This window comes from Perissodus microlepis, chromosome 22 (genome assembly GCF_051167445.1).
Source record: "Perissodus microlepis isolate ML-2025 ecotype Zambia chromosome 22, ASM5116744v1, whole genome shotgun sequence".
NCBI classification, from domain to species: domain Eukaryota; kingdom Metazoa; phylum Chordata; class Actinopteri; order Cichliformes; family Cichlidae; genus Perissodus; species Perissodus microlepis.
The window spans coordinates 29951496-29964024 of NC_140481.1; the positions used below are offsets into that span (position 1 = coordinate 29951496).

The window sequence follows — 12529 nt, forward strand, 5'->3', positions numbered from 1 at the left end:
TTCAGTTCAGGATAAGCGATTCTTATCTTAAAGAAACCATTCTGATGTTTCCTCAGAAGCTGCCAGCTGGAGCACGTGACATTGTTGCTCTGAACTGGATGATACCACTGATGGTAGAGAGAGACGGGAGGTTGACGGTGGTAAATAAAGTAAAAGTCTTTAAATCAGGAAACTGTGGGTGGTGTTAGGGATTTTTGCATTTTGCACTGTTTTGGTTGGTTTTCTGCTTACTTTTGCTGTCACTTGTGTTTGATTAACCTCTTAACATCCATTCGATCACCAGTGACTTGGTTAGGGTTAAGTTCAGGCTCCCAGTGGTCCATCTATATGGATTTGTTTTTACCTCTTTTACCTCTCAGATGGAAATCATGTAAAAGACGTTTAAATGCATGGAAGATAATGTTGTCTAGTTTCTGAAATTAGGCTTTAAAAACACGTAGCTGAAGTACAGCCTAACCCTACCCCTCAGTGGTTTGTCAGTGATACAGTGGCTGGCAGGAGGTTAACCTTGATTGTGTTTTGTGTTCTGGGAAGTTTCCTGGGTTTTGTTCGGAGACTTTTTGTAGTCCTATTGACCAGACATATTTGAGCAGGCTTTGGTTGTATGCATTTAAAAGGTCTATGTGGCGAACAAAAGAGGGCTGGTAATTACTGAATTGCATTGAATAACCAATGCATGATGACGATTCAGTGTTTTTCTAAAGATTCATCTGCATTCACAAACAATGTCTGGCAGATAGAAATAGAAGATGTGGCTGGACATCTGCAAGCGACAGTGGAAATCCAGAAAATCTGTCAGATTCCCCCAGAGGAAAAACCAGTAGTTTCCCAGATTCTTGTTTGCTTACATTAAGGAACTGAAAGCAGTGTTTTAGGTTATGAACCTTCACAGCTGCACTAGTAAAAACGATGCTTAGGGGTCCTGAGCTCTATTGCCATTGCTGACTCATCATGGGAAGAACATGATAAGTTTGTGCAGATGCACAAACCTATCTGTGCATCTGCAAAATAGCACATGCACAGATAAGTTTTTAGGTGTCTAATATATAGAGTCCTTTGTGATACAGATTCCACCAAAGGACTGCAATTAAACTACATAAATATGTGGATGAGAACTTTAGGGTTTTGTAGTTTGAGCCATTTTTGAAAGAAAACACTGAAAATGTTTGTTGTCTGATGCTGAACGAATATGAGTTATCGTTGCAAACACTTTAAAAAGAAGCATGAATGAGTTTCATTGCATACTTTAGTCAGAGCAGACGAAACAACAGAACTAATGTTAGCAGCTTAATGGAAGATATCTCACTCTCTTCTCTCTTCAGACAAAGACAAGCCTCTGGACTCCGATGAAGACTCTCTGGGTGTCAGTGCCAGTGGAGCAAATGGGGTGGGAGGAACCCCGGGCTCCGGCGCACTGCGACCCAACTCACAGTCAGCCTTCCTGGGCCCGCTGCTGTGGGAGAGGACCCTGCCGTGTGATGGAGGCCTGTTCCAGCTGCAGTACATGGACTTGGAGGAGTTCCTGACTGAGAATGGGATGGGGATGCACAGCAATGGGCCCAGCTCTGCTACTGCCCAGATCCCCTCGCAGGTAAAATAGATGGAGATCAAAAACCACAACTTTATGAATCATACCTCAATTTTACCAAACCAAAAGACGTTATAGTGGAAGAAGACAATTTAATGTTTATTCAGCACAGATGTTAATGAAACAGTTGCAGGAACATCATCATTTCCTCAAGAGAAAACCTCAGATGAGTGAGCTAATGCTAAACTGTGCTAGTTTACCAGTTATCTGGCCAGTCATCGTTTAGTCTTCATTGTCACAAAAGGAGCTAGCTGATTCTTCAATGCTTGCAGTGCAGGAGTGTTTCCAGGATTTTTTAATAAGGTGGAAATGCTCTTGTTATAATGTGGCTTCAGTTTCAAGATAAACATTCTTAGCTCGCTGTAACCCTTCAGTGTTAATTTGTTGTCAGCAGCCAAGGTGGCAAATGGAGCAGTTCAGTCTCTCACTACTCTTATCATGATATATTTTTTTTTACCTGAAAAACAACTTTGGCGTTCTTCAACTCATTCTGGTGGGAACTGCAGAGACTTGTGTTGACAAACTGAAATGACCTTCACTACGATCACTGGAAATCAATTAACTGCAATTCAGTTTGTTTTTTGGAGATTTCACCGGTTATGTTTTTTTAAAACTACGTACGCTTTCCCGTTTATTTATTTTTTAGCTACTCGCAGTGTTCGCTTGCAGTGCAGGCTCTGCATGCATTGCCATCCACCTCTTCTTATTTGCATTTGCAGTAGTCTGAGCAGTAACCATATTATAGCCACGGATTCACTAGCAGCTGCAGCTGCTCACAGCCAGCGGCTGCATCCAAAGGAGGAATGAGCGAAATAAAATACATCATGTAAAGAGCGACATCCTCTCTGCTTTCTGTGGCATCTGTAGAGCATTTTTCTTAAACCTTGTAATATATTATGACTCTACTGGAATAACATAGAAACAGTCCAACAGACTAGCAAGGAATGTAAAAAATATTGAAATGCAATGTAAAAGTAGGAAAAGATCCTGCTGTGAGCCTTTGGACGCATTTTGTAATTCAGATAATTAATGAATATTTCAAATATGAAGCATGATTTTAAAGTTTAAATCATGCTGGCATGATGTAAGTGCACCTTTAACCTTTCTCTGCACAGCTTGCTAGCTGCTTAGTTTGCTGGCTAATGTCTATCAATCCCATTGTTTTTTCTGAATTGTGAATAAGTCACGATCATAGGGCCATGCACTACACTGTGAGATTAATCTTTGGACTTTAAGCTAACCTTATACTGCCATTGCTCTGTTATAAGCTAATGAACTATTTTAATTTGAAGAAATCCTTAAAGCACTAATGAGATTTCAAAAGAACCATTCCTGGACACTGCTGGAGCAGCACTGCATGATTTATCATTGAAAATAGTACTCATTCATCTTATCCTGTGTATTTGTGTAGCACCTCTGTTCATCTTCTATTTGACACAAGCTGTTTTAGCTCCTCCCACTTTAAGCCAAATTTCTTCTGATTACAATTTCTGCTTTTGTTTGTGTTCTCCTCCCAGAGCTCCCAGTCTGCGGTGCCTAACCAGAGTTCTCAGTGTCCTCCCACCTCTCCTCCGCCCTGCTCCTCCTCTTCCTCCTCCATGTCCTCCTCATCCTCTTCTTCTTCACTGCTTGGACTGGAGACTGTCCAACCACAACCACAGCCGCCACCACCTCAACAGCAGCAAAGCATGATGGGAGGACCTGAGTGTCTACATGGTGAGTGATTGGGAATTTTAAAACAGTCCTTACATTTAGTTAATTCTTGTGTGAGAATTGTATGTTATTTATTTTTTATAGTGTGATGGTAAACTGAATATTTTGTGGTTTTGTTTGTTCTGGTCAGGCATAAAATAGACATTTGAAGGTTCTCAGTTGGTCCTTGGAAAGTAGTTTCTGTGACATTATTTAGCAAAATGAGCTACAAAATTATTCACAGGTTCATCTATAACACATTTTTATTGAATGTGATGTTGCTGCTGAGCAGTTTTATACATTTTTGACCCATTAAAATGGGCATTGTGGGAAATTAATATAATGCTTCCTGCTAGTTCATCCATGACTCCCGTCTGAAGTCTTTTTTAAGGTGGAGAAGTAAGTTAGTAGCTAAATCTGGCAAGTTTGGTTAGCAAGCATCTATAAACTGTACTGGTGCAAACTGGGCTACCTACATTACACTTACAGGAGCTGTTCAGCCATGGGAGCCTATACCATGAAGCTCCTGGCAAACATTTATCATGATGTTAATGTCAGCTGTGCGCTTATTGAGTCAGCTAAGACTTTTATGCACCTCACATCTCAGCACTCAGTAGCTCTGTAACTTTGAGGTCTGCCACTTCATGGCTGAGTTGTTGTGCTTCTAAATGCTTCCACTTTGCAATAATAGCACTACGAGTTGATCATTTATAATCTAGAAGGAAAGAAATGTTCACAAACTGACTTGTTGTAACAGTGGAGTCTTACAGTACCAGTTCAAATCCAGTGAGCTCGGCCCTTTCTTTCACAAATGTTTATAAAGGCAGATTGCATGGCTAGGTGCTCGATGTTATATACAGGTGTCAATGGGAGTAAAATCACCGAAATTTAAAGCTACTAATTAGTTATAATTAAGTCACTAATTATGTTACTAATTAAGTAACATACTAATAACATACTATTATCTAATGAGCCAAAGCTAGAGAGCAGACTTCTTGAATCAGCTGTTGTGAAAAATTAACCAGATATCAAGTCATGTAATTTTGAAGATAATTGCATTAAAATGCTTCAAAAGGCATGACAAACTGTTCAGAGCTGCAGTTAAGGGTCAACCCTGTTCCTAATGTTAAGTCTGGAAAAAACTTAAAGGTTGAGTTATAAAAAATTTCAACCCTTATACAGTTGTTATGAAGGCCAAACACCATCCACAGACACTAAAAGCATTTTCCACCTGGCTGCAAACATTTTTACTTCTGTTGTAAAGCAGGACTTTTTATCGTGGGTGTCCATGAGGACTGGCTCGCTTTGGAGCCTGCCTCAAGTGGCCACTAGAGGTATAGCAATTTTTGGCAAGCTGCTTGTTAATCCATTTAGCTCTTTTATTTTATCTTATTTTTAGTCTATTTAGCTTGTCAGATATTGTTTACCATGTATGATGGTTAGCTGAATTTTGCCCTCCTGGTCAGAAAAAAGGAGACTTTGTATCATTACCTCTGGATGGATGATTTTCATGACTAAGAAAGTTATATTTTATTTATTTATTTTTACCAATTTGCACAAATTAATATGTTGTCCAGAGGTTATTTACTTAACCTACCAGTCAAAATACTACTAACCAGAATGAGATTATAAGGGGAAATATTTAAAAATATATATTTTTAAGATTGTTAATCATTAAAAACATTCATAACAAAGTTAAAAATGAGCAAGCTTTTCTTTTTCTGCAGTGAGTTTAAAACATCTTCATGTGAGAAGGCAGCATTTGTGCTGCAACTAATGCCTTCAGACATATATGAAGCTGTATGTGCAAGAGGCCTCGATGTGATCTGGCACTAATGAGCATCGAGGCCCACAATGCATTATATTAACTCGCACAACTCAAGCGTTCGTTGCCTCTAACAATAACCAAATCAGGATTCTCTCTAATTATATCTCAGCGCGATGAATGGCTGACACCCTGTTCTCTGGCCCTCCTCGGTTCTCTCCACCAGGCTGTTTTCATCCGTTATATATTCATAATTTATTGTTTCCTCTCTCTGCTGCATTTGATGTGAACCAGAACTGCCAGAACATCAGAACAACCTTTCTGTCCATCTGTCTTTTTCTTTTTTTCTCTTTCCTTTTTGAGATTTCACAAGCCTGACAACTTCCAGTTTTGACTAATTGAAACCACAAAGCCGTTCTTTCTAACGCTGACCGTCATGTTTTTTGTCCCGCGAGCCATCCAGTGATTCATCACAGCTAATTTTGTGGTGATTTATTGACAACAGACTGCCACATTCTTTGTAAACGTTCAGCCATTATACGATAATGATTGTATGAGCATGTTAAGTAGATGTGTGGAGACGGAACAAGAGAGCCTAATTTTGTTTGTGTTATCTATGCTACAATTATTTTAGCATTTTTTTCTCAATTGTGAAGCTTCGTCTTGTCGTCAAAATGTCACCGGTTAGACAAAGAGCGACGCTGGGTCTAATCTGTGAGATCATAAATGAAGGCAAAAAGTGTTTGTCTTCGTCTTTGCATACAGCACCCTGTGGATTGGACGGTTTGCCATATCTGTACCTAGAAATATGCATAAATGCTCTTCTGCAAAGGCCAAGCACAGTCATATAACAATCTCTCATGTGTCTGCTGTATCAAGAAGACTTAAGGCTTTAACTCAATGCGTTTATATCATATGCCAGCATAGTCTCTTTCTTTGCTCTTGCTCCATAATCTATAAGCTTTGTAGATGGGTATGAATATGACATATCACCAAACAGTTGTTTATTTGTACATCCAGATGATACAGAGCAGCATTAGCTTTCATTTGAAGATGCATTTTTGTGCTCCGGATTAATGTAAGTCCACTACTCACTCCTTCTTTTAGCTCCTCTGTGGTCTACAGCTCCTGGGGGAAATATCTGCCTCTTTATCTGCTTAACTCCACTGTTTTCAAAAGCCAGTTGTTCACAGCTTGCAGCTAGATTTTTGTTTTTGTCTCTACATACAGTGGATGAAAACAGCTCTAATATTAGCTGTAACCACAGTAACGATGATGTAATAAACCAAAACAATGAGCTCAAAGATGCTAAAATGTTTTGTAGCTGAAACGCATGGTTATTATTTGCAGGTTCATCTCCTTCACATTACACATAATCCTCTGAACCAGTGTTTATGTTTAAAATCAGAACTTTTCAGAGCTAAAGATTCAGATGTGCAAATAACTGCAGTTCCTCTTTTGTCCACTTGAGGCTGACTGTAAAAGCAAGTCAGTCCCCATGGACTCCCATTTTAAAATGTCAGCAGAAACAAACCTGTTTACAGCCTGCTTTAAAATGTAGCTGTGTATGTAAGATTTCCCCCTTCATTCTTGTACAGGTATTTTTTTTTCTCAGTCACAAATTTGAACTTTGTTAAGGGTTTAAATAAGACGTTCTTGGATCATTGAAATGGTTCTCTCGACCACATTTGTGGTGTTCGTGCCTTTTGGTGAATTTCAAATGCAATAATCAGACAGATTATACAGCTTTTGGGGTGCTTAAGGGTATTTTCACACCAACAGTTTGTTTGCTTTGGACCAAAGCAGTTGATTAGTTTGTAATTTTGTAGCTTTCTCATGGCTTGGTTTCTTTTCATCCAGAGAAAACTACAAGCGAATTTCAAGTGAAAGAAAATGCGTCACTATGTGAGAATGTTGAGTCCACTTACTTGCTAGTTGTGTCTGGTGTGGGAGCAGCACACACAAACACAGGACAAAGATACTGTGTTCTTGACTGGTGGATAACACAGAGACTTTATTTAACATTCATATTTATCTGGCCAATTTCATTCATTTTACAGGAAGTTGCTACATTTTACCCACACAGATGCAACACTGCCTTTATTAGTTACAGCAGCAGAAAATTAACCTTGTGGAGCTCATGAAAAGCTAAGCCACCATGATGGAATTTCAAAATCGTGACCTCTAGCTTTATAATCCTTGTCTTACCCTCCTGAACGATCTGCCCGGCACACTGTTAGCATTAGCTGTTATCTTTTCACTCCACTCTCTTGTCCAAATACACTCAAAAACCAAGGTGGTTGGAGCTCGAATTCTAAATGGTTGGGGCTTTACAAACTTATAGCTAAGCACAGTGGCTATTTTTTAAATAGCCCAGCCTTAAAAAACCTTGCTAACTACTGATGCACATGCACAACTACATAGGATAAAAATGAAACTACCTTAACACTTAATGAGATTTGAAGCTGTCCAAACATGCCTGTTTAACCCTCTTCATGTTCTTCTGTGAATACACTCGCTGATTGCTTTTGTATTCGATACAAAGCGCAGAGAGTTAACTGGAGTGAAGGAAAAGGATGGAAAACACAGTATATATATCTGGGAGGAAATGAAATCGTTCTCCCACACACTTTATGACAGTATCTCATATATTTTCTATCAGCTTGTTGCAGCTGCTCATTGAAGCTTTGCATCACTTTTATTACCATGCACTCAGAATTCAGCCTGACACATAATGTCAGCTCCCAGAGAATTTAAAAATAATATTCTGCAGGTCTGAACAGTGAATCTGAAAACAGTGTACCCACCTGTGGGCGTTGCGAGGTTTGAATTTGCTCATATCGGGTGCTGCTCCTCACGTTCCCTTTTGTTTAGAAAATGCCGCCATGATCAGATCATTTTGAGGGAAGGTTGCGTAGCTTCCCCCGTGTTTTATTTATACTAGAATCAAATGCTCTGAGTATGCAGAAAGAGGGTTTGGATACAGGAAAGAGGGGAAAACAGAGAGATGAGGTGCCCAGCAGGATCAGATTCTGAGAAATCTGCCTGGGACATTGTGTTTGTTCTTTGATTCTGAGTCATAAACAATAAGACAGGAGATGTTTCTCTGTGCAAACAAGCTGCAGATACTGTGAGAGAGAACAATTGGAAAATGAGATACAGAGAAAGAGATTCACAAGGTTCAGCCAGGATAGAGCTGCAGCTACAGAGGAGAGAAAACCACTGCTGCAAATCTTCATATCTGCCCTGAGTGCTTCTGTGCGAGTCTATGAATACACACCATTAGTGTGTGTGTGTGTACATGCATGCCTTTAGTCTTTCCACCTTTTGGTGTGTGTATGTACAGTATGCTGAGCTTCACACATGCATATGAGAATGCCGTCTGTTTTGGCATTTGCATGCAACTATGTGGGCTTTAATGTGAACATGCTTTCATCTATCTGTGTGTGTGTGTGTGTGTGTGTGTGTGTGTGTGTGTGTGTGTGTGTGTGTGTGTGTGTGCTTTTTATTCTGAATTATAAACACGTGACTGGGTTGAGGATGATGCATCCATCCAGAAATCCCTGAGGTTGTTGTGGAGCTGAAGTATTACTACAGAGCTGCAAAGAGAGGGGGAGAGAGAATCAGCAAGAGAAATAGATGGAAAATAGACTGGAAATAATAATCTCATCCACATGCACATGTTTTACTTTGATTTTAATTCATTCTGGGCAAAAAGGAGAACAGTTCAGAGGGAAGGGAAAACACAAAAATATGGATACAGCTGGGGTTTTATAAGCAGCTCTGGTGACATTTTTCACCTGTTTCCTCTTTAAAATGCTGTAAATCCGAAATATTCATACTGGGGTTCTTTGTGGCACACATAAAACTGCACCTGTGATCAGGAAACTGTGGGACGTGGACACAATTAAGCTCCAGAATGCAATGTTGTTTATTTCATCTCCTCCCTAAAATCAGCCTCAAACCTCGCAGGCTCATTTTTTGATTCGAGATCTTAGCCTGAAAACCGTCCGCTGAGACTCAGCTGAGCCTCGGAGCAAGACCAAACAGCATTTTGATCTCTATCGCCATCTTCCTTCCCCCCCAAAAAAACGAAAGAAAAGAACAAATTCTTCTGAATAAAACTGTGATTGTTAGGTTTAACTGACTTCCACTTGATTTTGTGTAGTTGCAAGAAATCACCATAGTTTGCTGTGCACATGGTCCTCTGGGGACGCCTCACAGTTCAGCTGCTGAAGGAGAAAAGCCTTTGATCGTGTCCTTTAAGGCTTTATTATGTTTGTGGTGGAAACAGTATTTTTGTCCAATTGTTTTGTTTCAGTGTTTAAAATGAAAAGAAAATAGAGTTCTTCTCATTATGTAGAAATCATAGTGTTACACAGAAAATGAAATATGATGGGTTCTCAGGAAGGTGGGGGCGCTGGTTGTATTTATTTATTGTCTTCTGCCTCCTGTGATAAATGACTTCAATCACTCACTCATGCTGTTTGGATGAATGCAACAACCCACAGTTTTCCTGTTTGTCATGTTTGGCTGAGAAAATCACCCAATCGGCAAGTGCGTTCCTGTAGCCGTCTGCTGTTCAAAACCTTAACAACTACCTGCATGTTTACGGGACGTCTGCAAATGTCCTCTGCACGGGTACCTCACTAGTTTAGGTTTATGAAACGAATCAGACTCAGAGAAACTGAGATATGGATGGAGATGTATATTTTATGTGGCGGCTCAGAGAATAGGCCTACTTTAACCTTGATTTAATCGCCTGCTGTGTGATTCTGATTTCCACTCATGGATGATGCTTCACAAAAGCAGGAAATTCTCATTTCAGTGCAATTATTAGAAAAAAACAATAAGAAGTGAAAGACAGACCACCAGGGTACTTATCATGCTGCAGCGCTGCACCACCTTTTTTTCTCTGTAAAGAGCTGTCCTTTGCCTCCTAGCTTCAAGTAAATAATCATGACTCACCTTTGCTTGTATTTTAAATCAGGCTGCAGCTTTACTTCAACACTTCCAGGTCAGTTCACTCTGAAGATGCATGAACTTGTTGAACTGCAACGCGAAAGCGTCTAGTGCACATGTTTTCTCTGCTAAGGTGTTTTTTAATGAACTTTTTTACTTTTGAGAATTTTGACAAATAAACATCTGACTCGCTGATGTCAACTTGTCACAACAGACAGTTTAACACACGTGGAGGAAGGATAACACAAGATGCTTGGAAAGAAATGTGAAGATGAAAATCAGAATAACCACCCACATCTAATCAGATGTTCTTTTGCCTGAGGCTGATCTGTCAACCAGACTTCATGGGAATCTGTTCAGTTTTTAAATCCTGCTGACAGACAGACAGACGCATGAGGAGAGCAACGTTGAAAGCAGAAGTGGTGAAGCTTGAGTGGGAAGTGCAGATAAAAGCAAACATGGGAATATGGTTTAATGCATCTAAAGAAACTTAAACAGGCAAGTAAGCTAGCACCTAAACTGGCAACTTTGATTTGATTTGATTTATTTGTGGACTAGACTTGAAGTTTGAGGAGTCTACATTTAAATATGCTTCATCCTTATGTGGAAACGCAGTAGAACTCTATTTATTAGATGGGTAGTTGCCTTCAAATTTTCTCTTACTGTGCGTAATAACGTAAAATTAACCCAAATGAGGCACTGCTCAATCACTGTCTGGCTTGGGAGGTAAAAGCTACAACGTGCATGGCCTCACAAGTCAGTGCGGTACCTATTTCAGGGTGTTTTTAATACTGAAATAAGGCACCACTATACAGAGAGCGGTGGATCGGAGAGAAGCTCTCTTCTAAAAGATAAGCAGGTATAGTTAATGGATGGATGATGAATCCTAGCTGAAGGCTTTTCTTTAGCTTTTAACCTCATCGCCGAGTCTTCATCAGCAGATGGAGTTTGGATCTGTTCACATTAAAGCTCGGCGGCTTTAAGCCAACACATGCACTTCTGAAAATTCCTCAAAGCGCTGCAGCTGAAGGCGTCGACCGTTGAACAAACACCGTCCTCTGATGAGGACCATGTGATGTTGTTGAACGTAGAGCCGATGCTGGATATTTGTGGCGCTGTTGACAGTCGGAGTGTTTTTTTCCCTTTTCCACTGTAGGTGGGAGTGAATGGCTTATGGAGTGGAACTAAGTTGAGGGAATATGATTTTTCTTTGGAAATTAATTGGAAGATTCAGCTGATGTTATCATGCCAAACTGTGTTTTTTGTAAAATAAAACTGGGGCTCTTTTGTGCTGTTGATGGCTGATTTTAAAAAAAGTTGGGTGTTTTTGTACTTTTGGTCCAGGAAATTGAGAATCACTGCTCTGAAGCCAGTTTTGGCCTCTGCTCTGACTCTCACAAAGGATCAGACCCTCTGGGGCCCATGGGTGGGTGGTCTTAGGTGCTTGCCAACAACCTGAGTATTCAGTCCTGTTTTTCTAATCAATAGACATAAGTACAATTACATTTAGTACAGCCCCTCACCATTTCACATGCTCAGTGTTGCTCTGTCAAGTGCAAGGTGGCCTGACACCTTCTCCAGCACAATAAGGTGGTGAGACATGGAGGAGCACTGGACTGCAGCTGCAGTCGGCTATGAAGAGCGAGCTGGGTGTGAAGGTGAGACTATCCCACCTGATCTGGTTCCTTACATTTGGCTGTTGGTAGTGACTGAGGGAATAAGGAAATTATCTTCCTCTGAAAGGTGACTGGATGCGCATACAGATCTGTACCAATTGAAAACGATTTGATTTTCCCAAATAATTTAGTTGAATCAGTTGAGATTCTACTGCAGACTGTCGACTATGTTGAATCCACTGGCAACCAGAAATTGAGGATAAGCTTGTTGTCCATGTTTGTGTGCAGAGTGATGTTTGATTCTTGAAGAAAAAAAGGAAAACTGTCAGACTTTGGTGTAAGCTCTGAAAGTTTCTTCTTCTTCTTCTTCCTGTAGTCGTTCCTTTTAGGGTTTCCATCGTGTATCATCTTCCTCAATCTCACTCTATCCCAGACATCCTCCTCTGCCACACATCCTCTTTCACCACATTCATGATGCTCCTCTGAGGAGTTCTCGGTTTCCTCCATCCTGGCAGCTCCATATCCACTGTCCTTTGTCTAATGTATTCCAGTATATGTGCTATCCCTCCTCTGCACATGCTCAGACCATCTCAGCCTCGCCTCTCTAACTGTGTGTCCAAACTACTCAACCTGAGCTGTCCCTCTGATGAATGCTTCTGTTACATAATTCCAGCTATTGATCGTGCTATGGAAGGAAACAGCAATCCCATTGGCTGTCAGAGCAGAGTATTTGGCAGATGTGAAATGGACCAGAAACACTGGCTATATTTGCAAAAGTAGCAAGAGGTGAAATGCATTTGGTGTAAAATACCTTCAGAGTAAGGAGAAGACCCCGGGAAAGGCAAAGGACACACTGGAGTGATTATGTCTATTAACAAGGCTGGAAAAACTTGTGTCCTCTGGAAA

General features: G+C 40.3%; 1 protein-coding gene across 1 annotated transcript in view; it reads left to right on the forward strand.

Annotated features, from left to right (window-relative positions):
* The window catches only part of dbpa (D site albumin promoter binding protein a), a 41132-nt gene that overhangs the window by 5164 nt on the left and 23439 nt on the right, over window positions 1–12529 (forward strand). Inside the window, exons 2-3 of the mRNA XM_084918914.1 lie at window positions 1323–1591; window positions 3106–3304. Of these exons, the coding sequence (XP_084775040.1) occupies window positions 1323–1591; window positions 3106–3304 (468 nt within the window). The remainder of the gene's footprint in view (window positions 1–1322; window positions 1592–3105; window positions 3305–12529) is intronic.